The 27,099-nt window shown below is 35.4% G+C and overlaps 1 protein-coding gene across 3 annotated transcripts in view; it reads left to right on the forward strand.

Annotated features, from left to right (window-relative positions):
* The window catches only part of ATRNL1 (attractin like 1), an 815,229-nt gene that overhangs the window by 398,966 nt on the left and 389,164 nt on the right, over positions 1-27,099 (forward strand). For all 3 annotated transcript variants that reach the window (XM_082721458.1, XM_082721457.1, XM_082721456.1), the window contains exon 26: positions 17,040-17,118. In XM_082721458.1, coding sequence (XP_082577584.1) covers positions 17,040-17,118 — 79 coding nt within the window. The remainder of the gene's footprint in view (positions 1-17,039; positions 17,119-27,099) is intronic.

Raw genomic sequence — 27,099 nt, forward strand, 5'->3', positions numbered from 1 at the left:
AATTTTTTTTTGTTTTTTGATAGTAGCCACCCTAATGAGTGTGAGGTAGTATTTTATAGTGGTTTTTATTTATTTTTCCCTAATGATTAGTGATGTTTAGCATCTTTTTATGTGCTTAATCATCAATTACCTATCTTCTTTGTAGAAATGTCTGTTCAAATCCTTTACCCAGTTTTGAATCTGGTTCCTTGTTTTTTTGTTGTTGAGTGGTAGGAGCTCTTTATATATCCTAGATATATAATTATCAGCTGATAATTAGTCAGCTATATGATTTTCAATTATTTTCCTCCACTAAATATCCTGCTTTAACTCTAATGATAGTGCCCTTGATGAATAGATGTTTTTAGTTTTTATGGAGCCCATTTTGTCTATGCCTGAGCCTTTGGTGTCATATCCAAGAAATCATTGCCAAACAAATGTCCTGAAGCTTGTGGCCTAAATTTTGCTCTAAGAGTTTTATCATTTAAGCTATTGTGTTAGTTTGTTGATCCTTTTTGAGTTAATTTTTTGACATGGTATTAAGTAAGGGTCTATCTTTATTCTTTTGCGTTTGGATATCCATTTTTCCCAGCACCATTTGTTGAAAAGCCTATCCCTTCTTTATTGAATGGTGTTGGCACCCTTGTCACAAATCATTTGATCCAATATGTGAAGGTTTATTTCTGGGATTTTTATTCTATTCCATTGGTTCTATATGTCTATTTTTATGCCAGTACCAGACTGTTTTAATTATTACAGTTTTATAGTAAGTTTTGAAATCAGGAAGTATGAATCCTCCAACTTTGTCCTTTTATTAAGATTATATTATATTGGGGCACCTGTGTGGCTCAGTGGGTTAAAGCCTCTGCCTTTATGCTCAGGTCATGATCCCAGAGTCCTGGGATTGAGCCCCGCATAGGGCTCTCTGCTCACCGTGGAACCTGCTTCCCGCTGTCTCTCTCTGTCTGCCTCTCAGCCTACTTGTGATTTCTTTCTCTGTGTCAAATAAATAAATAAAATCTTTAAAAAAAGATTATATGATATTAACTTGCTATTTAGGTCCTTGAGGTTCCATATGAATTTTAGGATGAATTTTTCTATTTCTAAAAAACAAAACAACCCCTCCCCACAAAAAAAAAAAAAAAAACAAACAGAAATATTGTTGGGATTTTTATAGGGATTGTGTTGTATGTGTAGATTGCTTTGGATAGTATCAACATCATTACAGTGTTGATGTTAACACCATTACAGTATTAAGTCTTCAAATCCATGATAATGAGATGTCTTTCTATTTATTTGCCTTTTGTTTTGGGCAATATTTTGTACTTTTTATTGTACAGGTCTTTCAGTTCCTTTTTAAAGTGAATTCCCAAGTATTTAAACCTTTTTGATGCTACTGTTAATGGAGGTGTTTAGTTAATTTCTTTTTAGATTGTTTATTGTTAGTATATAGAAATGGAACTGTTTTTTTGTGTTAACTTTGTGTCCTGCTACTTTGCTGAATTTCTCTATTAATTCTAAGTTTTTTTGGTGTGTGGAATTTTTAGAGTTTTCTATATATATGTTCATTTCATTTGCAAACAGGTAACGTCTTCTTTTCCAAATTAGATGCCTTTTATTTCTTTTTCTTGTTAGTTGTTCTATGTAGGACTTCATTACCATGTTAAATAGAAGTGGCAAAAGCAAGCACCTTGTTTCTGATTTTATTTTATTTTTTTAAAGATTTTTAAAAATTTATCTGAGAGAGAGCCTGCGCGCTTGCATGCATGCGCAAGTGGAGGCGGGGCAGAGGGAGAGAATCTGAAACTTACTCCCTCGATCCCAGGATCCTGAGATCATGACCTGAGCTGAAATCAAGAGTCGGATGCTTAAGCAACTGAGCCACCCAGGCGCCCCTCTTGTTTCTGATTTTAGAGGAAAAGCATTTAGTCTTTGACTATTGAGTATGATATAGAAGCTGCAGCAAATCATCCAGAAGATCTAGCTAAGATATTAACAAAGGTGGCTACACTAAACAACAGATTTTAATGAAGGTGAAACAGCCTTATTTGGAAGAAAGTGGCTTCTAGGACCTCCGTAGCTGGAAAGGAGGAGTCAATCATGACCTGGCTTCAAAGACTCAAAAGAAAAGCTGAATGTCTTGTTAAGGCTAATACAGCCAGTGACTTTAAGTTGAAGCCATTGCTCATTTACCATAGGGTTTCCAGTTCCAGGCAATACTGAGTAAACATAAAACCCTTTCTATTTCCCACTGATTTCAACGATAAAACCTGGATAAAATGCATGGATAGCTATTTGATAGTTCTGAAAAGTATCAGTAGGGAGATTAAGGAAGACCCAAATTCAAAGTGCCACTAAACCTTTTGGGAATTTACCATTATTTTCTTCTGGTATCCCCTGACTTGAAACTTAATGCAGGCTGAAACCTGAGAGTGACTACTGAGGTCTCGACAAGAAACATCATGGAAACATCCCCTAGTTCTGAGTTAGGGCAAGGAAAAGGAAAAGGAAGCTCTTAAAACTCAGAGTGAACCGTGGAGACCTCCTATTTTTTCTCTCTCTCCCTAGTTCACTCACCCCCACCCCCAAATCCCAAGCAGTCCTACAACAGTAACATGGCTGGAATGAGAAGTTGCAAGAACCAAATCTCCAAAGGAGGGGAATCTTCCTTTACATACGGTAGAGCTGTGGTTCCAAGAGGGCTAAGACATATGCCATTGCTTTTTCCTTTCCTCTGTCCCCCCAGCCCAGAATGCGGCACATTCATGGAAGTGAGCAGTTTCTGGCCAAAGGATGCCAAGTGGTGCCCAGAGAATCAGGAAGGATCTGGTAAATGAAATAACAGAGAGAAAGTCATCCTATAAAGTCACTTATGACTTTATGGGATCACTTTTCAGCAGCACAGGAGAGGATCTGATCCTAATTAACATACCAAAGAATTTGAGACCTGACCTAATGGTTAGAACTCTGTCCACACCGCAGACTCAACCTGAAGGGCAAGACTCAAATAGTACTGAAAAGGTTTTGGGTGAATTGTAACCCCAGCCTACAGATGGCTAAAACAAAGTTTTGCTATAGGGAGTATCAACATTCTCTATAGAATGTTAGTGACCCCGGTCGCTCAGGAAAGTTAATGTAACAGGAGAGAATTCTGCAGTAGAGGGAGTAGCAGAGAGGTCTGGGATGGAAGTGGGGCCATTCTTAAGTTTTGTTAGCAAAGTCCACAATTGTCAATGTTTATCGCTTTATGATAAAAACCTTTTCATAATGTTTTGGTGCTGGATCTACTAACCATGCACATGGTAGAAAAATAACATTAGACTCTTAGCTCATGCTAAATATAAAAATAAATTCCAGGAGAAAGGGAAGACAAGGATATATCTAGAAGATGAAATAGGAATTCTTCTTCATAACTTTAGAATAGGGAAAATTATACACAAAGCACTACAATAAAATTAAACTACTGTAAAACTAAAAAGTTTTGTCATCAGAAGATATCCACAGTATTATAAAAAATCTAGCTTCCCAGTGGTATTAAATATAACTTGCATAAAGGACAAAGGTCTTATATTCACAATATATAACTCATATAAATCAGTAAAAACAGTCTGAAACTGTAACCCTTCCCTGCGAAAATGGTGAGAGACTTGGACAGGCACTTCACAAAAGAGGATATGATATCTAAGTGACTAACAAAACATAAACATGTGCTCAATTTAATTTTTACCAGGGAATGCAAATTAAAGCCACAATAGAATCCAGCTTACTATATCCTCATCAAAGACGCTTAAAATTAAAAAACAAAACAAGAACAAATGTAGGAGAGGATGTGGAGCTCTCAAAATTTCTGGTAGTCTAGAAACTGGAATAACAACTTTGAAAACACCTTGACATAATATTCTAAAGTTGAATTGACTCATACTCCGTGATCCAACAATTCTATTCCACCAAAAACCACATAAAAATAGGGCATCATGTTTTTTGTAACCAAACCCTTAGAATATCCTAAATACCCAAAAATAATTGAATAGAGAGTATAGCCATTTAATGGAAAAGTATGGGGTAATGAAAAAGAACAAATGACTCCTACAAGAACGATATAGGAGTCACTCACAAACATAGTGTTGAACAAAAGAAGCCAAAAACAAAAAAGACTAAATACTATAGGATTTCACTTGTATGAAGTTCATAAATATGCAGAACCAAACTATAGTGTTAAAAATCAACATTTCACTTGTATGAAGTTCATAAATATGCAGAACCAAACTATAGTGTTAAAAATCAACCTTTGAGGAGGAAGGAGTGGGTGAATTGCTATTTCTTTATTGGGGTGTTAGTTACATGGGTATATTATCTTTGGATAGTTTGTTGAGCTGAATGCTTGTGATTTCTCTGTGTGTATTATGTATTGATGTTCTGGGAAAGTTTTTAAAAAGAGCATTTCCTACTTTTAAACTATTAAGGAAATTTTATAATTAAAATATTATTTCCAACTACGTGATTTCAAAAAGGTATGCCTTAAATAAAGATTGAGTTTAGAAAGGAGAATTGTATACAATGATCTTTATCATTTTTTTGAAAATTTAGAAGATTAAGATATTATCTAGGTAGGTTATTTGTAGCAGGAGGAGTTAACTAGGAAGATCTTCCATATTAGATGTTGTTTGTCCTTTTATTATCTTGCCAGGGAGGCTTGAGAGCACTGTACTTTTTGTAAAATATTTGAAGGAAGGATTGAAGAGTTATCAAAGATGCTTTGTAGGTTTTTAAATGTGTTAGTAGTTTGGAGGAGGCTCATTTGGTTATTTTCCTATGAACTTTACATAAATGGTATCTGAAATTGATTTTATGTATTATTTCTCAGGCTTAATTTAACTTCTTACATATGGCTATAAAGCAGTGATTTTATTTGGGCGGGATTGCTCCCTCACTAGCTTCATGGGTGGGCTAAAACCCATTTATGGGTAGCCTTCAATAGCCAAATGCTAGGTGAAGAGTGAGCATATATAATGGTATATAATGTGAGTCCTGAATTCTTGCATCCATTTTTGTTCCTAAGTGGGAAACAAGCCTGAGGATAGAGCTGAAACACAGCTAAATATATAGGTCAGAGAATCAGAGAACAATGTAGTTAGGGTGCTGATTAATCCAAACCTGGGAGTTATTTTTCCTTTTGACTTTGGGGAGTGCCTGGGTCTGCTTGGGCTGTCATACCACAGACCGAATGGCTTTAACAATAGAGATTTTTTAATCTTACAGTCCTGCAGGCTGGAGAATCCAGGATTTGAGGGCTAGCATTGTTGGTTTCTGGTTTGAGAATTCTTGATTTGCAGATGGCTGTCTTTTTGCTCTGTGTTCACATCGTCTTTCCTCAGTGCATGTACATGGAGAGAGAGTGCAGGCTCTCTGAGGTCTCTTTTGGTAAGGACACTAATTCTGTTGGCTCAGGGTTCCATCCTTATGATCTCATTTAACTTTAATCACAACTCAAAGTCCCTATTTTCAAATATAATTGCATTTGGGGTGAGGGGTTCCTGTAAGTTTTGCAGGAACATAATTTGTCCATTGCATTCTGCCTCTGGCCTCCCATGATCATGTTCTTTTTACATGACAAATGCATTCATTTTTTTAATAATTTTTTATTTTTTATAAACATATATTTTATCCTGACAATCTCAAAAGCCTTAACTCAATCTAGGAGCAACTCTAGAGTTTGACGTCTCATCTAAACACCGTCTAGATCAGGGACGCCTGGGTGGCTCAGTCGTTGGGCATCTGCCTTTGGCTCAGGTCATGATGAGCTTCGCATGGAGCCCCACATGGAGCCCCACTGCATCGGGCTCCACATTGGGCTCCCTGCTCAGCAGGAAGCCCACTTCTCCCTCTCCCACCCCCTCTCCCCATTCTGCTTGTATTCCCTCTCTGGACGTCTCTGTCAAATGAATCTATAAAATCTTAAAAAAAAAAAAAACACTATCTAGATCAGATATGGCTGAAATTTAGGATATAATTCATCCTGAGGCAACGTTTTCTCTACCTGTGAACTGTGAAACCAGATAACTTAAATGATTCCAAAATACCATGGTGGTACAGGCATAGCATAGATATTTTCAGTTCATAAGGGGGTTATCTGAAGAAGAAAGAGGTAACTGGTCCTAAGCAAATCTAAAACCTAGAAGGCAAATTCCTTCAGATCTTAAAGATTTGAAAATAATCCTCTTTGGTTCTGTGCCCTACCTCCAGGTCCACTGGGGTGGCAGCAGCACCACACAGGTCTACCGAGTGTCCCTGCCCTTTTAGCATGACGAGGTGGCCCTGACCTTGCAGCACTGTGCTGAAGCTTTGTCGCCAAGACACTGGTTAGTGGCATCTTGGTCCCCAAACCATAGGTGGAACCAGTCTTGCCCTTATAATCTCTGACTTAACTTCAGGGCTACTTCCTTTTCTTAAAGGATAAAGCATGTTCCTAACTGAATAGCATTATGGTTCTGTCCCGTAGAATCTCAAGAAGCCTGACAGCCTTTTTCATCTTGTCCTGCTTTCTCTGTCCCCTTTAAACTTACAGTGTCTCTGCTGGTATAATCCCATCTCTATTCCTGATTCTGTGGAGATGACTAATTAAATCCCCACATCATACCCATGAGCTCCTCGTTAAAAATCATTGCTCATCCACATCCTTTGTGTTATCTTCAGAACAGGACTTCTCAACTTTTGCGATATGGGTTGGCGGAGAATTTTCCAAATCTCCAGGTTTTGGTTCTTTTGTTGTAAACAATTCCTTCCTCAAATCAATCTCTCCTCTTGTACTTAGGTATAAGCCGGAATGCGGTCCAAACCTACATCTTCAATTCTTTGCTTAGAAATATTCTCTGCTAAATTTAGAGTTTTATAGCTTTCAAGTTCTATCGTCCAGATAACACTAGAACACAATTCAGCCAACTTCTTTGCCATTTTATTTTATTTATTTATTTGTTTGTTTGTTTTTAAAGACAGAGAGATAGCTAGAGCAGGAACACAAGACAGAGGAGTGGGAAAGGGAGAAGCAGGCTCCCGCTGAGCAGGGAATCCAATAAGGGGCTCAATCCCAGAAGCAGACTCTTAACAACTGAGCCACCCTTCTTTGCCATTTTATAACAGGGATGGGCACAGGGTGCCTGGGTGGCTCAGTTGGTTGAGTGTCTGACTCTTGATTTCAGCTCAGGTCATGATCTCAATGTCCCGGTATCAGCCCCACCTGGGGCTCTGTATTCAGTGGGAGTATCCTTGAGATTCTCTCCCCCTGCTCACTCCTCCCCCACTCATGGGCATGCACTTGCACTCTCTCTTTCTCTTAAATAAATAAATCCTAAAAAATAATAATAACAGGAATGACCTTTCTTACAGTTTCCATTAATCTGTTTCTCATTTACATCTGAGACTTCACCAGAATGGTTTTTAACATCCATATGTATATCAACATTCTGTTTGTGATTATTTATGTATTATCTAAAAAGATAGAGACTTTCTCTCTAGCTGTTCTTGATTCTTTCAGAGCTGTCACCAGATTGCCTTTAATATCCATATTTCTTCAAACAGTCTCTTCACAGCAATCTAGGCTTTCTTTAGCTCCTTAAAATTTCCCCAAGCTCTACTCATTACACAGTTCCAAAGCTGCTTCCACATTTATAGGTTTTTTGTTACAGCAACACTTACTTCATGGTACTGAAATCTGCCTCTGTTCATGCTGCCATAACACAATACAATAGACTAGTGGCTTAGACAACAGAAATTCATTATCTCACCATTCTGGAGGCTGGAAAATCCATGACCAGGATGCTGGCATGGTTGGTTTCTGATGCTTTCTCTGTTGGCTTGCAGATGGCCACTTTCTTGCGTGTGTTCATACGGCCTTTCCTCAGTTTGTGCTCACTGGAAGAAGAGAGAGTGGGAGGGAGGCAAGGAGGGAGAGCAGGGAGGAGAGAAGGAGAAGGCAGGAAGGGAAGGACGGAGGGAGGGCAGGAAAGCGGAAGAAAGGAAGGTGGATAGGAAGGTAGGAAGGGGAAAAGACATGAAGGAATGAAGGAAGGTAGAAAGAAAGAGAAAAAGAAAAAGGGAAGGAAGAAATAGAGCTAGAGAGCCCGCTGGGGTCTCTTCTTAGAGAATGATCCTGTGGATCAGGGTCCCACCCTTATGACCCCATTTAACCTGATTACCTCCTAAATTTCCTATCTCTAAATATGGTCACCTCGGATGTTGGTCTTCTGCATAGGAATTTTGGGGTAATACAATTTATTTCATAGCAGGGAGTATGAAATCCATTCAGTCCCAATACTTTTTATACTGTTTTGTGATGGATTTCTGTCTCTTGCCCTTGAAATCATTTTAACTGACAGTGTATCCCAAGGTATAATTAATTCTTGCTTTAACAATCCTCAAAAAAAGTGTACCAGTTTATGACAACATATAGCTTTTCCACTTTTACCCACTAGGCTTTGTTGATTTTTCATCATTCCCAACTTAATAACTGAAACAAATTTTAAAAATGCAGTTTTTATTGTATTCTAAGTTGGCAATTTATTTTGTTATTATTATAGTTGGTAAGAAAAAAGATATCCCCAAGTGTTAGGAAGGCATTTTTAAACCCTTAAAAGATATTTTTTTGGAATAGCAATTATTAGGAGGTAAATTACCTTTTAAAATTATATGTTTCTATATTTCAACACAATTCCCTGGTTTGTAACATTCTTCAATGAAATAAAAGATTAATATGCCTAAACTATCTTTTAAAATATGTATTTAAGACTTGAATTTTATGATCAATTAACCTCAAATTGCTATAAAATAGTGACAATATTATCTCTTTTTGCATTTGGCCAACTAGATTACCACCAGAGGATATTTCTTTGTCACTAGAAACCTGCTTTACAATATAACCTTATACCACACTGTGTTACTTTTATTGAATTCTTTTTAATTTTCGCTAAATGAGAAAATGAGAATACCTAATGAGTTCCATGGTTTTTCATATTAAGAATCCTTTCCATAATGACCATTTTATGAAGGTTAAAATCAAATTATTGAAATATCTCTCCCTAAGTTCCTGTGCTTTCCTTTTTTTTTTTTTTTAAATCCCTGCAGCTCATGTACTTGCTTTTTTAAATATTTCTTTTCTTTTCTGTTTTTTTTTTTCTGTTTCCATTAGGAGTATTTTACTAAAGGGTATTGAACCTTTCAGATCTTCTGGCATTATTATACAGCAGACTTTATTAAAAAATGAAAGCCCGATTATTCCTGCATGCCCCCCCCCATATCTGTTTGAAGGAGCAATAGGAGCTATTGTAGAATATGATATAAAAAATATGAAAGAAAGTAGTGAAACTAGTTTTTCTCTGGCAAAAGTGCCACATAGTGGATTAAAGGATGGTAATGCTTGATGTTGCCTATTAAGACTTTTGACTTAAGAAATATATTAGGGAAAACTTATTAAACAGATAAGCCCAGAAATCTTAGTCACTTTATTGAATAAAAGTTTATTTCTCACCTGGCGTCCATTGGGCATAATGGGAACCAGTGAAAGAACAGGGTGGTGTGCAGGGCACTGCTTTCCAGGATTGTCAGTAGGGACTGGGATTTTCTGGTAGTCACAAAAGGATGAGTTTTCAACAATGCTGGGTAAATATTTTAGGTGTTTTTAGTTTTTTGCTGTTTAATAAAACAAGTGTTCTCAATAAACTGGTTCTCTTTTAGGTAGATTTTTTAAAAAGAACTGTAACTTTTATTTGCACTTTGGTTTATTAGGAATTAAAAGCATTTATAAACATTACCTTGATAAAAAAGGTAAAATTGACAAATAGGACATCTAATGTCAGAAACAATTAATAGTTTTTTAAAATCAGTTAAAGAACTAGTTCCATTCATTTAACAAAACCTTAATGACAACTACTATGTGCCAAGAACTGAGATATATTTTCCTGGGTTTTTAATATTTATTGGAGATTATTAAAATTTTAGTAGAAGAATGTTTTTTGACTATTTTTTCGATTTTGCCTACTTGTTTGCATCATGATGGTTTCTCTTACTTTTACTGATAACATAATATGAATTAATGTAGAAAGCATTTGCTACAAACCCCTGAAGTATATGTCTCCACTTCACAAGAAGGTGAAATTATAAACAAAATATTATATTGGGCATTTTGCATCATTATAAAGATGACACTTTTTAGTTGAGTCATGATGTCTAGATCACAAAGAATTTAGATTCCTCATGGAAAAATTAAACCAGTCTTCAGCAGCTTGAACTGAATTGTTATCATGCATGTCACTGTTTTGGAGGATCTACTGTGAATTACAGATCATTGAAAAAAATGCATTTTGGTACTTAAGTTGTATTTAATTACTAAACGTAAATGAATTTTGATGTGTGTAGTATTATTGTCTATTATTACACGTATTTTGAAAGAAACAGTTGGTAAGATTTGTTGTTGGATTCGGTACAGGGATTTTAAAGATGAATATGCTTTTACATTTTACCTGAAAAGTAGTGGTAAAACAAAGAAGTTAGGAGAAAGAGCGGACTTGTAATTTTAACACTTTTGTCACTTAGGTGACTTACTTAAATTTGCCATGACTCAGTTTTGTTATCTTTTAAATAAGTACATAACAGTATACATAGCATATCATGTGTGTTTGTGGTAATTAAATAAATACGGGTAAAACATAGAACATAGTGCTTGGTACATATTACTGGATGGATGTTAGGTTTTTTAATCATTATGAATGTTTATTATGAGTTCTGCTTTGGCACAGTAGGTTGGAGGTGATACATTTCTTATGTTAAAATATTTAAGTATGTTGATGGGACCAAAATTCAGGTAAATGGATCCTTGGTCTTTATCTGAAGTATTAATTCCTAGTACCATATTTGAACAGTTAAAGTTTTAATCTGGGGTGTAACAAGGAAAGTGTAATCACAATGGTAATGATTCAGACTGGAAGAGGGTTTCAAGCTATGATTGGCGTATTGAGCTGGGAAAATCTTTGTTACTGGCAGGGGGCTGGGCTTCTGTATTGTAGGGCATTTACCAGCATTCCACTAGATGTCCCCCAAATGGTGAAACCAGGATGTCTCCAGGGAATACTGAATATCCCCTGGAGCACAAAACTCTCCTGATTGAGAACCAGTGAACTAAGGGCAATCCTATAGGCTTTTTCAAATATATAAAGAAGCTTTAGCATATGGAAGAGGAATACACTGATGCAGTGTAAACCAGAAGACAGAAGGAAACAGCACTGTATGGATAAAAGTTAGAAAGCTTAATAGAAGAACAATGTTATAGATTGAGCTAGCTAAAAATAGAACGCAGAATGCAGTGACTGGCGAGTCAGCAGCTGTTCAGTTTAGATGAGTGTTTAGAGGCAGTATCACAAAGTTGTGCTGTGTATTTCTTTCCTGGGAGGGTGTCTGAATTAAATCTCTTAGGTCACCTTTAATAAGATCCTCTCTTTTGGGCAGGTGTAATGATAGCGGTTTGTAAATCATTCCAGTTGAGGCCATGAGAGTTGAGGCCATGCGGATAACTGAGCTCATTCTCTCTGAGAGCAAGAGAAGGTGACAACAGGGTGTGAACTGGGTTTTAGGGAATGTCCATAATTTAAAAGAGGGAACCTGGAATGCAATGTACCTCATTGACCCTCTACTACTGTGTCAGGAAGGATGAAGGGAAACCAAGAAAATTAAGGACTTTCTTTAAAAAAAAATTAATGAAATTGATAACCACCCTAGCAAATTTTATGGAAAAGAGGAAGGACCCAAATAAATAAAATCACAAATGACAGAGGAGAAATAACAACCAACATCACAAATACAAACAATTATGAGAGACTATTAAGAAAAACTGTATGCCAGCAAACTGGACACCTGGAAGAAATGGATTAATTCCTAGAAACATATAAGCTACCAAAATTGAAATAGAAAGAAATAGAAAACTTGAACAGCCCAACCAGCAAAGAAGTTGAATCAGTAATAAAAAAATCTTTCAACAATCAAAAAGTCCAGGGCCAGATGGCTCCACAGGCAAATTTAATCAGAGATTTTAAAAAAGAGTTAATATCTATTCTTCTCAAACTATTTCAAAAAATAGAAAAGGAAAATTTCCAAATTCATTCTATGAGGCTAGCATTACCCTGATACCAAAACCAGATAAAGACACCACAAAAAAAGAGAACTATAAGCCAATATCTCTGATGAACATGGATGCCAGAATTCTCAATAAAATACTAGCAAATCAAATCCAACAAGTACATTAAAAGAATCAATCACCATGATCAAGTGGGATGTACTCCTGGACTGAAGATGTGGTTCAATATTTGCAAATCAATCAATGTGATACACCACATTAATAAAAAAGAATTAAGAACCCTATGATCCTTTCAATAGATTCAGAAAAAGCATTTGACTGAGTACAGCATCCATTTATGATAAAAACCCTCAAAAAAAAAAAAAACCCTCAACAAAGTAGGGATAGAGGGAACATACCTCAACATCATGAAGGCTGTATATGAAAAACCCATAGTTAATATGCTCAATGGGGAAAAACTGAGAGCTTTTCCTCTACAGTCAGGAATAAAACAAGGATGTCCACTCTCACCATTGTTATTTAATATAGTATTGGAGTCCTAGCCACAGTAATCAGAGAACAGAAAGAAATAAAAAGGAGCCAAATCAGCAAGGAAGAAGTCAGACTTTCCCTATTTGCAGATGACATGATGTTCTGTATAGACAACCCTAAAGATGGCACCAAAAAACTTCTAGAACTGATATACTAAAGTTATAGGCTGCAAAATCAACAAAATCAATCAAATGCATACCTGCATTTTGATACACCAAAATAAAGCAGCAGAAAGAGAAATCAAGGAATCCATCCTATTTACAATTGTCCCCAAACTGTAAGATACCCAGGAATAAACCTAACCAAAGTACTCTGAAAACTATAAAACACTTATGAAAGATATTGAAGATAACACAAAGAAATGGAAAAACATTCCATGCTCATGTATTTGAAGAACAAATATGTTAAAGTGTCAGTATTACTGAAAGCAATCTACATGTTTAATACAGTTCCTATCAAAATACCAACAGCATTTTTCACAGAGCTACTACAGTCCTAAAATTTGCATGGAACCACAAAAGACCTCAAATAGCCAAAGCAAACTTGAAAAAGAAAAGCAAAGCTGGAGGTATCACAATTCCATACTTCAAGTTATATAACAAAGCTATAGTATACTGGCACAAAAATAAACATATAGATCAATGCAACAGAATAGAAAACCCAGAAGTGAACCCACAACTATATGGTGAATTAATCTTTGACAAAACAGGAAAGCATATCCAAGGGAAAAAGGGTCTCTTTAACAAATGGTGCTGGGAAGACTGGACAGCAACATGCAGAAGAATGAAACATTCTGGACCATTTCCATACAGAAACACAACAGTAAATTCAAAGTGGATTAAAGACCTAAATATGAGATAAGAAAACATCATAATCCTAGAGGATATTACAGATAGTAACCTCTTTGACATGGCTATAGCAATTTCTTACTATATATGTTTCCTGAGTCAAGGGAAACAAAAGCAAAAATAAACTATTGGGATTTCATTAAAATGAAAAGCTTCTGTACAGGGAAGGAAATAATCAAAAACCCACTGCATAGGAGAAGATATTTGCAAGTGACATATCCGATAAAGGGTTAGTATCCAACATATATGAAGATCTAATAAAACTCAACACCCAAACAATAAATAATTGAATTAAAGAATGGGCAGAAGAAATGAATTGGTATTTTTCCAAAGAAGATGAACAGATGGCCAACAGATACATGAAAAGATGCTCCACAGGGAAATGCAGATCAAAACTACAATGAGGTATCACCTTACACCAGTGAGATTGGCTAAAATTAACAACACAAGAAACAACAAGTGTTGATGAGGGTGTGGAGAAATAGGAACCCTCTTACACTGTTGGTGGAAATGCAAAGTGGTACGGGCTCTGTGGAAAACAGTATGGAGGTTCCACAGAAAGTTAAAAATCGAACTGTCCTATGAGAAAGCAGTTGCACTACTAGGTATTTATACAAAGAATACAAAAATACTAAATACAAAAATACTAAGTTGAAGGGATATATGCACCAATGTTTACAGCAACATCACCTGCAATAGCCAAATTATGCAAAGAGCCCAAATGTCCATTGACTGATGAATGGATAAAGAGGATGTGGTATATGTATGTGTGTATACATAATACATATATATAATGGAATATTACTTAGCTATAAAAAAAGAATGAAATCTTGACATTTTCAGTGATGTGGATGGAGGTAGAGAGTATTGTGCTAAGGGAGATAACTCAGAGAATGACAAGTACCATATGATTTCACTCATATGTGGCATTTAAGAATCAAAACAATAATCATAGGGGGAAACAGAGAGAGACAAATCCAAGAACGGATTCCTAACAACCAAGAATAAACTGTGGTGAGCAGAGCGGAGGTGGACGGGATGGGATGGGTTAACTAGGCAGTGGGGATTAAGGACGGCACTTGCCGTGATGAGCACAGGCTGTTGTATGTAAGTGTTGAATTAATAAATTGTACACCTGAAACTAATATTACACTGTAGGTTAACTAACTGGAATTTAAATAAAAATTTTTAAAAAGGAAATAAAGTTTTAAGAAAGTTTTAAAGAACGGATGTCTAGCATTATCAATTAAAAAGTGGGAGTCTGTTAATAGAGAAAAGGCCAGTTTATTTAATATGTAGAAAGTCAGGGTGAGGAAAGTATCCTCTAAAATATTGCATATTTTATAAACATTGATCATTATTGATACTAACAACTTTATGTGTCTATAAGCCAGATGCTACATTGCGAGGGGTTGAACAGGACTAGGTTGTGAGGAAGTTGACATGGAGGTGGCTACATTGAATACTTACTAGATAAATTAGAGGAAGCCATGGGCTCAATAAAATAAGGTTGTTGTTTCTATTTTTCAGGAGATAATGGGACTTGGGTACTTTTGGAAATCTAAATTAAGTATTAATTTAAAGTATTAATCTAAATCTAAATTAAGTAAAAAGAAAGAGTTTTATAAATATTAGGGGGGTGATAATTATTAAAAAACCCCAAAGACACCATACTAGTTAAAAAGGTTAGGGTCACGGACTTTTTTTCCTTTTTTAATCCTCTTTATTTGATACCGGATAACAGATTAGATAATGCAAATGGAAATACAACTATTGTGAGATTGTATACAAAATCAGAGTTCCCAACAGTTGTGGAGGAGAGAGTTTCAGGCTTAAAAGCTGGATTTGAACTTTGACTCTACTGCTCACTTGCTTTGTGACTATCAGCAACTTACTTGGAACTTTCTGAGCCTTGGCTTTTTCTTTTTGAAAATAAGAATAATATATTCCGTCTGGGAGTGTTCTTCTAAAACCAAACCCATGCTTCAGTGTGAATGAAGTATTTGGCACAGTATCTGAAATGTGTTCAGTGCTCATTGGTTAGGTGCTGGAAATGCCATTTTCATCATTGAAGGATATTCTAAGATCTTCTAGTGAAAAAAGTGTATTAAAGAATTAACAAGGGTAGAAAGCACTAAAATTTACACAGCTTATGAGTGAATCAATTTAAGAATACAGAGATTATCAGTCAAGGATGAAGACCAGGTTTTTAATAGTGACCAGTGACTACTGAATTTGCTCATCTCTGGGTCTATTCGTAGCATAATGTGTGGCCACAGAGAAGAGGGAGGGAAAACAGTGGTACATGGTTGGAACCAATGAATCAGATCCACATGATTCTGGTATTTTGAGATTTGTTAGTCTCAAGTCACTACTAACAAAGTATCCTGCATTTTTATATCTTGTTGCATATTATACTAAATATGTGTAAACACTGTAATTGAATTGTTTCTTAGTGTAAACATTACTGTATACTAGGTTTTCTCTATTTAAGTGTGACTGTTATGTTGGACTGGATAGTTCTTTGTCATTGAGGACAGTCCTATGCCCTGCAGGATAGTTTAGAAAGCAGCATCCCTGGCTCTACCATCTGATGCAACTTGTACCCCATCAATGTTGTGATAATCACACATATCTCCAGACATTGCCAAATGTGCCCTGGGGGTGAGTAGGAAACAAAATTGTCTTCAGTTGAGAAATGCTGGAATATTCTCATATCTAAAATAGTTACCAATAAGATAAAATGAATGAACCTGTGTGAAATTTAGATTTATACAATTTCCAGCTTTTATGACTCAATAGCAATTCTAAATAGATTTCTGTTGCGTATGAGACCAACACAGCTATAAACTCACAGTCCTTCTGACAGGGAAAATCTTAAAGATAGACTATATTGTATAACAGGAATATAAATAATTATTCTACATGTATACTTTGTTTTTACTTGAGAAAATTTTAAACACAGCTAATTTATCCATTTTTGGATATTTATTTTTTAAATAATTAAATATTTACCAAGGCAGAATGGTTAGTTCTATATATTTTTAAATTCTGTACAGGATATGGGGATTAGAGAGGAGAAGGGAGTTGGGGGAAATTGGAAGGGGAGGTGAACCATGAGAGACTATGGACACTAAAAAACAATCTAAGGGTTTTGAAGGGGTGGGGGGTGGGAGGTCGGGGTACCAGGTGGTGGGTATTATAGAGGGCATGGATTGCATGGAGCACTGAGTGTGGTGCAAAAATAATGAATACTGTTATGCTGAAAATAAAAAATAAATTTAAAAAATTCTGTACAGGGGCACCTGGGTGGCTTAGTGGGTTAAGCCACTGCCTTTGGCTCAGGTCATGATCTCAGGGTCCTGGGATCGAGTCCCGCATCTGGCTCTCTGCTGAGCGGGGAGCCTGCTTCCTCCTCTCTCTCTGCCTGCCTCTCTGCCTCCTTGTGATCTCTGTCAAATAAATAAACAAAATCTTAAAAAAAAATTCTGTACATATTCTTGAATATTTCATTACATGTTTCCAGTGTATTAAGCACAAATTACTTGTGTTTTATTTTCCAGTTGTTTTTTATCCTTATTGCTGGTAGCTGCAGTGGTGTGGAAGATCAAACAAACATGCTGGGCTTCTCGACGGAGAGAGGTATCAGTAATATTGCTTAATCTTTTGTTTAAAGATCTGAGTAAACATGAATCTGTATTGTTTAATTAACCTGTGTCACTCACGTACAGAGTTTCAAGTCAGCCTTACTCATTAAGATTGAACAAATCGATCTAGAATTTTTAAGCTTTAGAGTAAACTTTACCACTGTCATTTAAGTCAGTATCAGTAGAAATATTGGTTAATTGCAATGTTAATTGCAAAGATATTTCATTTTAAATAGTATTAGAATTCATATTGAATTTATGTCTTAATATGTTGATTAAATGATTTGCAATCTCTTTAGGTAGTTATAAAAACAATTTATTTTTATAAGTATCTCTGTTATAATTTAAAAGAAAATTCTCAGTGATAAATATTTAATTTTGGCTTTTACCGCCTAGATTTTTTTAAGTAATCAAATCTTTACCATTTCATGATTATCTGGTAATTCAAGTATGTTGAAGTGTACCTCAATTTGATACATCTCTGTGTCAGAATTAATCATTTATGTTCCCTCTAATCCTAAAATTGCAGAATAACTAATGATATAAATATATTAGATAGTTTCACAACTTTGTATATATTAGTCAATTGAAAGTAACAAAACAATATAATAATCTGGGAGTATAAATGTCCAGTAGGTTTATTGTTCTATACTTATATATTGAAAAAGCAAGTTTCTGTTTTTATTAGTATTATAGTCTATGAGTATTAATATTACCATACTGTTATTAGTATTAAAATTATTCTATTTGCTGTTGCATTTTGTGGTATATTTTCTATATATAATTTTGTGCAACAGTATGAAGCAGTAGTGTAATTGCTTAACATCTTTTTCTCCACATACAAAATATTATATTTGAAGATTTAAAACTAATGCAGAGTATTCTAAGCTATATAGTTAGTGAATGAGATGAATTGTTCTTAATTATTCTTCAGTTTTCAAACATCCATGAAAACTCAGTGTGTGCCTATAATATGTTTGCCAACTTGACAGCTCTCCCCCAGAAATAAATAATTTATCTCAATCATCTCTGTCTGATTTTCGGTATATGGCCAATGCAACATCAGTAAGAATATACTTGGTATGACTCTATCATAAAGTAATCCAGTTGAAAGGATCTTATTAAATATAAATACATAAATATTTGACAAGAAGTGGAATTCTGTGTGGAGTCTTCTACACATGTTAAACCATCTGTTAGATGAAATTATGGATTCTGGAAGTAAAAACAATTGGTAGGCAGGCAATGTGAAGGCCTTTTATAATGACATAGGCCAAATGACAGTTTATGCTTCTAATCATTAGAAAAGAAGTCAAGATCAATCAGGTAGCTTGGGTTCTGACCTCATTATGACTAACACTGTTTAAATATCTGATTTCTAAAGTTTATAGAATGCAACTATATAAATGTAGCATTGTGAAAAGATCAGTATATGACTCTGTCATTAACAAGTTTCTGAAAATGGTTAAGTGTCCTAATTGAATTTCCTTTCCTCTAATGAGAATGGATTGTACTATAAAACTAATTCCTTAAGCTCTAGGAATATTTATACATAACAACTAAAGTTTAAAAATAGTATTAAATATTTGAGAAAACTAATGTGAATAGTTCATTTACCTATAAAACTTTCACACTTCTCAAGATGAGAAATTGCTTTTGGTTAGGAGTATATCAATTCAAGGAAATAATGCTGTTTTTGCATATTAGAAGTTCTAGTAAGCTGATATTAAACTTTAAATTGTAAAAGATAAATTTAATTTATTTTTTATTGAAAGTCAAAATCTTTCAAAATACGTGCTGCACATGGACAGAACAAGGGAGAAATAGGAAGGGAGAACTTAGATTAGGACCACTGGGCCATTTCTAATCTGTGCTCCTAAATATTACCATGTCCTCTTGATAGTCCCTTGATATAATATCCCTTTGTCTAGAGCTCATCTGGGTAGTGAGTCTTATAATAATGATTGAATTTAATTTGCTACCCCTACTGAAGTACAAAATTTATCTTGTTGAGATGTCATGTGATGTTTATAATATCATTTTAAAAATAACATGAGGTGTTTTCTCAAATATAATTTTATTAATCTTTTGAATACAGAGCTCTAAATGTCATAGAAACTATCCATATGTTGATGCCCAAGTCGAGATGCCATTTTGATGACTTACAGATCAGTTATTAGATAATAATTTTGTATTATTAAAAGATTTTCATTTTGGTCTTAAATGCCCAAAGACTTTTAACTACAGTAGTTGTAGCTAATATAACAACCCCATTTATAGACTTTATTTGGATGGAGGTAAAGATGTGTTTTTATTTGATCTTCTCTTTATTCACTTTTATCTACTAGGTTAACACAGTCCCAAAAAGGAAAGATCCAGTATGTTTTCTTTATGTGATATGTCACTTTCTCTAACATTAAGACATCAACTATTGTAAGCCTCAGAGGACCTCTATGATTAGTACAAGGGCAATTTATTTGAAACAGTATATGAAAATTATTTAAAGGATTCTCCTTTCTTAATATTTCTGTGATTTTTGTTAGAGGAATTATACTATTTGCTTTTCTAAATATTAGGACTGGTTTAAAATAAAAAAAAAAATCTTTGGATTTTTAATATATATTGTTGAATCCAACCAGTCATGTTGCTTTTTTAAAAAGAAACTTTTTCATGCTTTGATTTCTCATAAACACATCTATACTGTTTTGTGGTGTAATTTTAATAATCGAAGCCTATTATTGATGTAACACTTTTTGGATAACACTCCTGACAACTTAGGGGCTCTTAAAAACACAACCACAAAGGACTTTCATTTAAATATACCTCTTCATATAGGAACTTCACATTCATTTCTATGATACCCTATTAAGAATATGAACATATTAATGTGGATGGATGGAAAAATAAGTGGATATTGATAAGTGGAAATATTTTAATAGACTAGAAGTTAAGTTCATTTTTTATAGTTTGTGCTTATTATAGAGGTATTATACCATTTTATTTCAATGTTTTATTTAATTTTAGATAAATAGTCATTAGATTACAAAAATATTTGTTAAGAGCAAGTATACATTAAAAGGAGTCTATTGAAATATTGTCATGCTTAATAATCTTCATTTTTAAAGTGAAATTTGAGTTTTTAGTATCATAAGGCACAAACCCATCCAAATGTTATAATTACTGCTTGCAGTGAAGATATTTAATCTTATGTTTGACTAAGGTGAGTGAAAATATCCTGCGTATCTTAATAGTTACAAGAATTTATTTCTTTTGAGTTGAAAACATTTTTTGCCACATTTTGAGTAGTTTAATTACAGTTTGCCTCAGTTAAAATCTAACTGCAGGGGTGCCGTGGTGGTTCAGTTGGTTAAGGTTCCAACATTTGATTTTGGCTCAGGTCATGAGATCCATCCTGGGCTGGAGCCCTGCCTCTGGCTTCTCACTGGGTGTGGAGCCCACTTAAGATTCTCTCTCTCTCCAGTCTCTCTCCACCCCTGTCCCCAACTACTTATGCAGGAGCCCACATGCTTGTCTCTCTCTTTCAAAAAGAAAAATCTAGGGGCACATGGGTGGCTCAGTTGGTTAAGTGCCCAACTCCTGATTTTGGCTCAGATCATGATCTCAGGGTCCTGAGATCAAGCCTGTTTTGGGCTCAGAGGTCAACAGGGAGTCTACTTGTCTCCCTCTTTCTGCCCCTCTCCCGACTTGTGCATGCACTTGTGTGTGTGCACACTCGAGCTTTCTCTCTTAAATAAATAAATCTTTTAAAGAAGGCCAACTGCAAAATCCATAGACTAATAGATCCTGTAGGCAAATGTGAGGTTATTTATTTTATTAAGAAAAGATTGATTTATATATATATTTGATAGCATGATCATGGTGGGGTCGGGATGGGCCAAGGAAGAGAAAGACTCTCATGTGGACTGTCAACTGAGCACCAAGCTGGAGTGGGGCTCCACCCGGGCTCAGTCTCATGACTCTGATGTCATGACCTGAGCCCAAACCAAGAGTCCGTGCCTTAACCGACTGAGCCACACAGGGCCCCTAAGGTTATTTCTAATCAACTTCATGTTACTAGTGGGTTTGTGTGTTTGAATGATTATTACATTTCCTCTATCAGCAACTTTTCCTTCTATAATTCTCTTTAATTTGCAGTCTTTAAAAGTTAAAGAAATATATTACTATGGAGCTTTACCACATGATTTGCTTATCTTTCATAATCAGGTATGATTTTCTAATGCTTGAAAATCAATAAAAACAGCTTTGCCTGGGATAAGACAATGTCCACTGAGCGACTGACCTTGTGTTTATGATGCACTACTTTCTTGCTCATTTCGTAATCATACTGCATAAAACCTAGATTTGAATGTAGCATTATCAACCTGAAATTTGAGTTAAAAATAAACTAAAATCCAGAGATAGGATTCTAGTAGCTATGGGTAGCAAACTACTTTTCTAGAGGAAAATACATGGTCTTCCCATCTCTATCTAATTGTTTTATGGTCACAAAAATAGAAGAAGTAATAATATCATGAAGTTATGCTTTACTGAGGTCATGTCATGGGTAAATAATTAATGATAGAATATTCTCTGAGATGCTAAATTTGTGGTAAATGGATTCCTATTAATGCAATGTTGCAGTGTTTATAAAATGAGTTGCTCTACCTCCTTAGACACCCACCTTTTTTAGAGAGAGAGGAGTGGTTATAGTGAAGAGAGTAATGAGAAAATGTTATTTTGGGTGGAGAAATTAAACTTAATAAATTACATACTATATGCAACTTCTTACAGAATTTCTTAGTATTTTAAGAATCTATTTTATATAATGTTTACATATGTTAATGTCTAGGTAAAGATTTCCATAAAACATTCTTTTGTCAAAACAAGATTTTTTAAAACCTAAATAATGCACTCAAATAAATCTCTCTCTTTGTATTTAATGGCCTTGGTGTTAATTTATTTTTCCTTACCATTTTCTCTTATTGGATTGGAATGTAATGATTCCCTTGCTTTATTTATTTTTCACTTTATCCTGTAAGACTAGAAATTACAGATGTTCAGCATGCCTGTTTATATTATCCTAGTTTTAAAAACTATGCCTGTTTATATTATCATAGTTTTTAAAACTAGCCTGTCTACTTAAAAGTAACTTCAATTGAGAAGTCAATATGTATGGGAGCACAAGATTTGGAAGTTAGCTTACTTTTGCCTTTATACCTGTTGCTAAAATCTTATCATAGGTATAGTGCTTTCATTTTGTTCAATTCAGCAAAGATGTATTAATCTCTTGCAATATTCCAGATAGATTGATAAATACTACAGATATAAAGAAAAAGATACAGAATCTTTTTGGGGGAGTAATTCATACCTTTAGCAATGTTAGTAAGATACACACATACATGTACACACTCTCTCAGGAATACTTCATTTTACTTTGTTGTGGTATCATCCATCAGGAGAGATACAGTACATCCAAAAGTTTTCTGGAAGTAGGATTAGTAGTGGAAGTAAATATAAACTGTTGTATAACTGTACATAGAGTTAATTTTTAAAAAAAGATACAAAAAATTTTAGCATTGTACTATATATTTATTATTACAATTATAAAAATTGCCTAAAATTATAGTATTTATTTATTATATGTTGTATCTTTAACTTAGACCTAATTATTTATATAGATTAAGAAATAGCTTGGAGGGCGCCTGGGTGGCTCAGTGGGTTAAGCCGCTGCCTTCGGCTCAGGTCATGATCTCAGGGTCCTGGGATCGAGTCCCGCATCGGGCTCTCTGCTCAGCAGGGAGCCTGCTTCCCTCTCTCTCTCTCTCTCTCTCTCTGCCTGCCTCTCCATCTACTTGTGATTTCTCTCTGTCAAATAAATAAATAAAATCTTTAAAAAAAAAAAAAAAAAGAAATAGCTTGGAACAGGGCGCCTGGGTGGCTCAGTGGGTTAAGCCTTTGCCTTTGGCTCAGGTCATGATCCCGGGGTCCTAGGATCGAGCCCCGCATCAGGCTCTGTGCTCAGCAGGGGGCCTGCTTCCCTTCCTCTCTCTCTGCCTGCCTCTTTGCCTACTTGTGATCTCTCTCTGTCAAATAAATAAATAAAAATCTTTTTTTTTAAAAAAAGGAATAGCCCAGAATATTGAATTTCTGTCAATAAATTTTAATCTGATTGACCATAACATGTTATAATATAACCTAAGAATCTGTTTGTTGTAGAGGGAATATGCTGTATTTCATCTAATATTATGATAACTCAATCATTATTTGATGTACCACTTAGAAGGAAAGTACAGTGACAATTAAACTATCCCATAGTACTCTCACCACTAAAAATATTTATTTTATGCTTACTGAAACTGCTCTTATAGACTTACTTAGATAGAGATTTTATTATATGTCATTCACATAATATACACTGAAAGGAAAGTAAAAGAAAAATAAATTGATAAGGTATTGCTAAAACTTACGTACATTCTTAGTCCAATTTTTTATAAGTCACTTTTCGATTCAGGTCAATGTTTTGTTTCACATAGTATCATTGACAAGAATAATCAAATTTGTGTCTTTACAGGGCATGACATATATATCATAAATGGCCTCTGGGCCAGTAGTGGTTGTGTGATTTCACTGATTATAAGACACATCAGGTTTTAGAGATATTAAGATGTGAAAACAAAATGTGTCTTAGAATCAAAATATGGTAGGGTTTACTTTATAAGATTTTTAGTAGTAAGTGAATTAATGCACGCTATGTTCTTGCTTCTCTGCCATTTCCTTACCAGACTTCAACAAATGTTACCTGTTATTGTTATTGATATGTAATATAAATAATGATTAACATTATATTATTCATTAATATTAGTAACAGCAACTCCTATATATCTTGGGTTCTTCTCCTCCATGTATACTCTAACACGGTTGTTCTCAATTCAGTAGGCCCTTTTGAATTTTTAAAAAATTACATTTATGTATCCTTGAGCACCACTCCACTGTTCTGCCCCCACCAACCTATAAATCAGAATTCTGTGAGGCTCAGCTTTATGAGTCTATTTTTAAAGCACACAATCAATTCTAATATGCACCACTGGCACTGAAACTCTTCTTTGGCTTTTACTCTTAGAGAGATGGAATGATTTGAGTTAAAAAAAAAAAAGATATGATTTAAACTAATAATTCTGCTATTGTGTTGAGACTAGACCAAGGGAGATGAATATGGAGATTACCACTCTACTTGGTGAGAGATAGCAATTGCTCAGATCAAGAGGTGGCAGTGGATATGGCAAGAAGAGATCAGATTATGGATATGTTTTGGAGATAACACAATTGCATGAATAGGGAGGTATGAGAAAGTATTAAACCAACCATGACTTCAAAAGAGTATAAATCAAGCATGACTTGAAGGTTTTGCCTGAATAGAGATAAAATTGCCATCAACTGAAGTGGAGTTAATTGCAAGTAAAATTGGCTTGGGGAAAGGAATTTAATTTTTACATGTGAAGTTTGAGATATCTATTGGATATCCAACTAGATAAGTCAAGGAAGCAGGAGTTGGCTCTGGCATATGGAAAAAGCTTAGCAGGAGAGACTAATTTGGGAATCTCAGTATATCAATGGTATTTAAAAGCAAGGGACCAAGGGCGCCTGGGTGGCTCAGTCGGTTAAAGCCTCTGCCTTTGACTCAGGTCATGATCTCAGGGTCCTGGTATCAAGCTCCGCATCAGGCTCTCTGCTCAGCAAGGAGCCTGCTTCCTCCCCCCTCTCTCTCTCTGCCTACTTGTGATCTGTCTGTCAAATAAATCTTAAAAAAAAAAATAAAATAAAATAAAAGCAAGAGACTAATAGTATCACCAAAGGAGGACGATTAAGCCCTACAGTGTTCATAATGTAATGGGTTGAATATGTCACCTCCAAATCCATATGTTGAGGCCCTAACCCAAATGCTATGGCATCTGGAACTGAGGTCATTAGGAGGTTTTTAGGCTTATATGATGTTGATATTCTTATGATGGAATTAGTGCCCTTTTAAAGAGGAGCAGAGGAAGCATGCTTTGTCTCTGACAGTATACAAAGAAGAGGTCATGTGAGCACACAATGAGATGGAAGCTGTCTGAAAGCCAGGAGGATGGCCCTCTCCAATAACCAAATCTGCCAGCATCTTGATCTCAGACTTCCTAGCCTTTAGAATTGTGAGAAGTAAATGCCTCCTGCTTAAGTCATTCCGTTTATGGTATTTTTTTTGTAGCAGCCTGAGCTGACTAAGACATTCAAGATGATAGAGAGAAGAGAAAATCAGCAAAGAATACTATGAAGTTGGAGAATAGCTAGTTCATGTGGGTTCTCAGAAGCTGAGGAAACACTGTAGAAGAGAAGAGTTTTCAAGTGTCTCATAGGCTGCTGATGGGCAAAGCAAAATTGTAACTAAAATTTGAGCATTGGATTTAACTATTTTGGAAGTCATTTGTGACTCTGACAAGAACAATTTTAATGGGTCAATAGCTATGAAAGCTCAACTGAAGTGTGATTAAAAGAGAACAAGAGGTGATACCTTCCAGAGTAACAGTAAAAGGAGCTCCATGGACTTAAAACCATAGCTGACAAACAACTCTAACTGGGGAACATTATTTTTTTTTTTTAAAGATTTTGTTATTTATCTGACAGAGGAGAGAGATCACAAGTAGGCAGAGCAGTAGACAAAAGCAAATGGGGAAAGTAGGCTCTCTGCTTAGCAGGGAACCTGACATCGGCCTTGATCTCAGAACCATGGGATCATGACCCAAGCTGCTTAACCCACTGAGCCACCCAGGTGCCCCTGGTGAACATTATTTTTAAAACAAATAAGCATCTCTGGAATCTGTCTTAAGTAAATACAGCAATTCAAGAAAATCTAAATCTTAGTTAAAAAGAAGCAGCAGCAGCAGCAGCCAGTAGCAGCAGCCAGTAGCATTTGAGCCATGACCTACTCTCTTCTTATCCCCTCTCAGCTCAATATGTTCTTATCTCCAGCAACCCTTGTCCAGTTACGTTTGCAGATGTTCTATTTTAGGTAAATGAAACTGAGATCTGAGGCCCTTTTCCTTCTCCAAGCCTTGTCTTACTGGTCAGAGTTCTTCCTCCAGGAGAGTAGACTGAGAATTCCAGAGTCCCTATTGCCCTCATCACACTTTGCTCAAAGGGTGGAGATTTCATGCCAGTGGAGACAGTGTGACAATATAAGAGGCTGCCATACCTGTCTGGCACTATCCTCATGAAATAGGAGAGTCATTTGAGAGAGGTATGAGCCACTGTCTCCACCACCAGCTCTGGAACTGTGGCACAGAATTTTTTTCCACGGGAAGAAATTTGTTTGTTTGAAACAAACTATGGAGAAGTTCAACCCCGATGGCTTCCTTGAAAAAAAAAAAAAAAAAAAAAAGGACATTGTGGTAGTAAACAATGCAGAAGAGGCTGATAGCTCAACCATAAATCACCTAGACGTTTACCAGAACAATCCAATGATAGAGAAAGTTAAGATCTCTTCTAGGGTTATAAAAATTGTCAAACACGAGTCTCAAATAGTATCCTACAATGGACCCAGAATTAATTGAATCAGATTAGGGAGCAATTTAAACATGAGAGCATTATCAAAAACAATAGTCAGTCATCAATTCATGGAGACAAACTAGCTGGGTGTGATACCAAAGGAGGCAGGGGGCTTAACAGAAGGATCTTGGGTAGACACAAAGAGAGCCCTGATAAAACTAGTTATTCCACATGACCATGCACATGCCCAAAGCTGCACCCTCTGAGGAACAACATCACAGGCTGCACTACAGAGAAAACAGACTTCACGAAAATACCCCCACCAAGTCACTAAACAAATCACTATACAGAATTATTGTAATATATTACCTATTATTGTAATCTATTGCCTAAAATGTCAGTGTTTTTCAACAAAAAATTATGGGACATGCAAAAAGAGGGAATTGTGGCTCATAGA

Source organism: Mustela nivalis (genome assembly GCF_964662115.1).
Source record: "Mustela nivalis genome assembly, chromosome: 2".
Lineage (NCBI taxonomy): Eukaryota > Metazoa > Chordata > Mammalia > Carnivora > Mustelidae > Mustela > Mustela nivalis.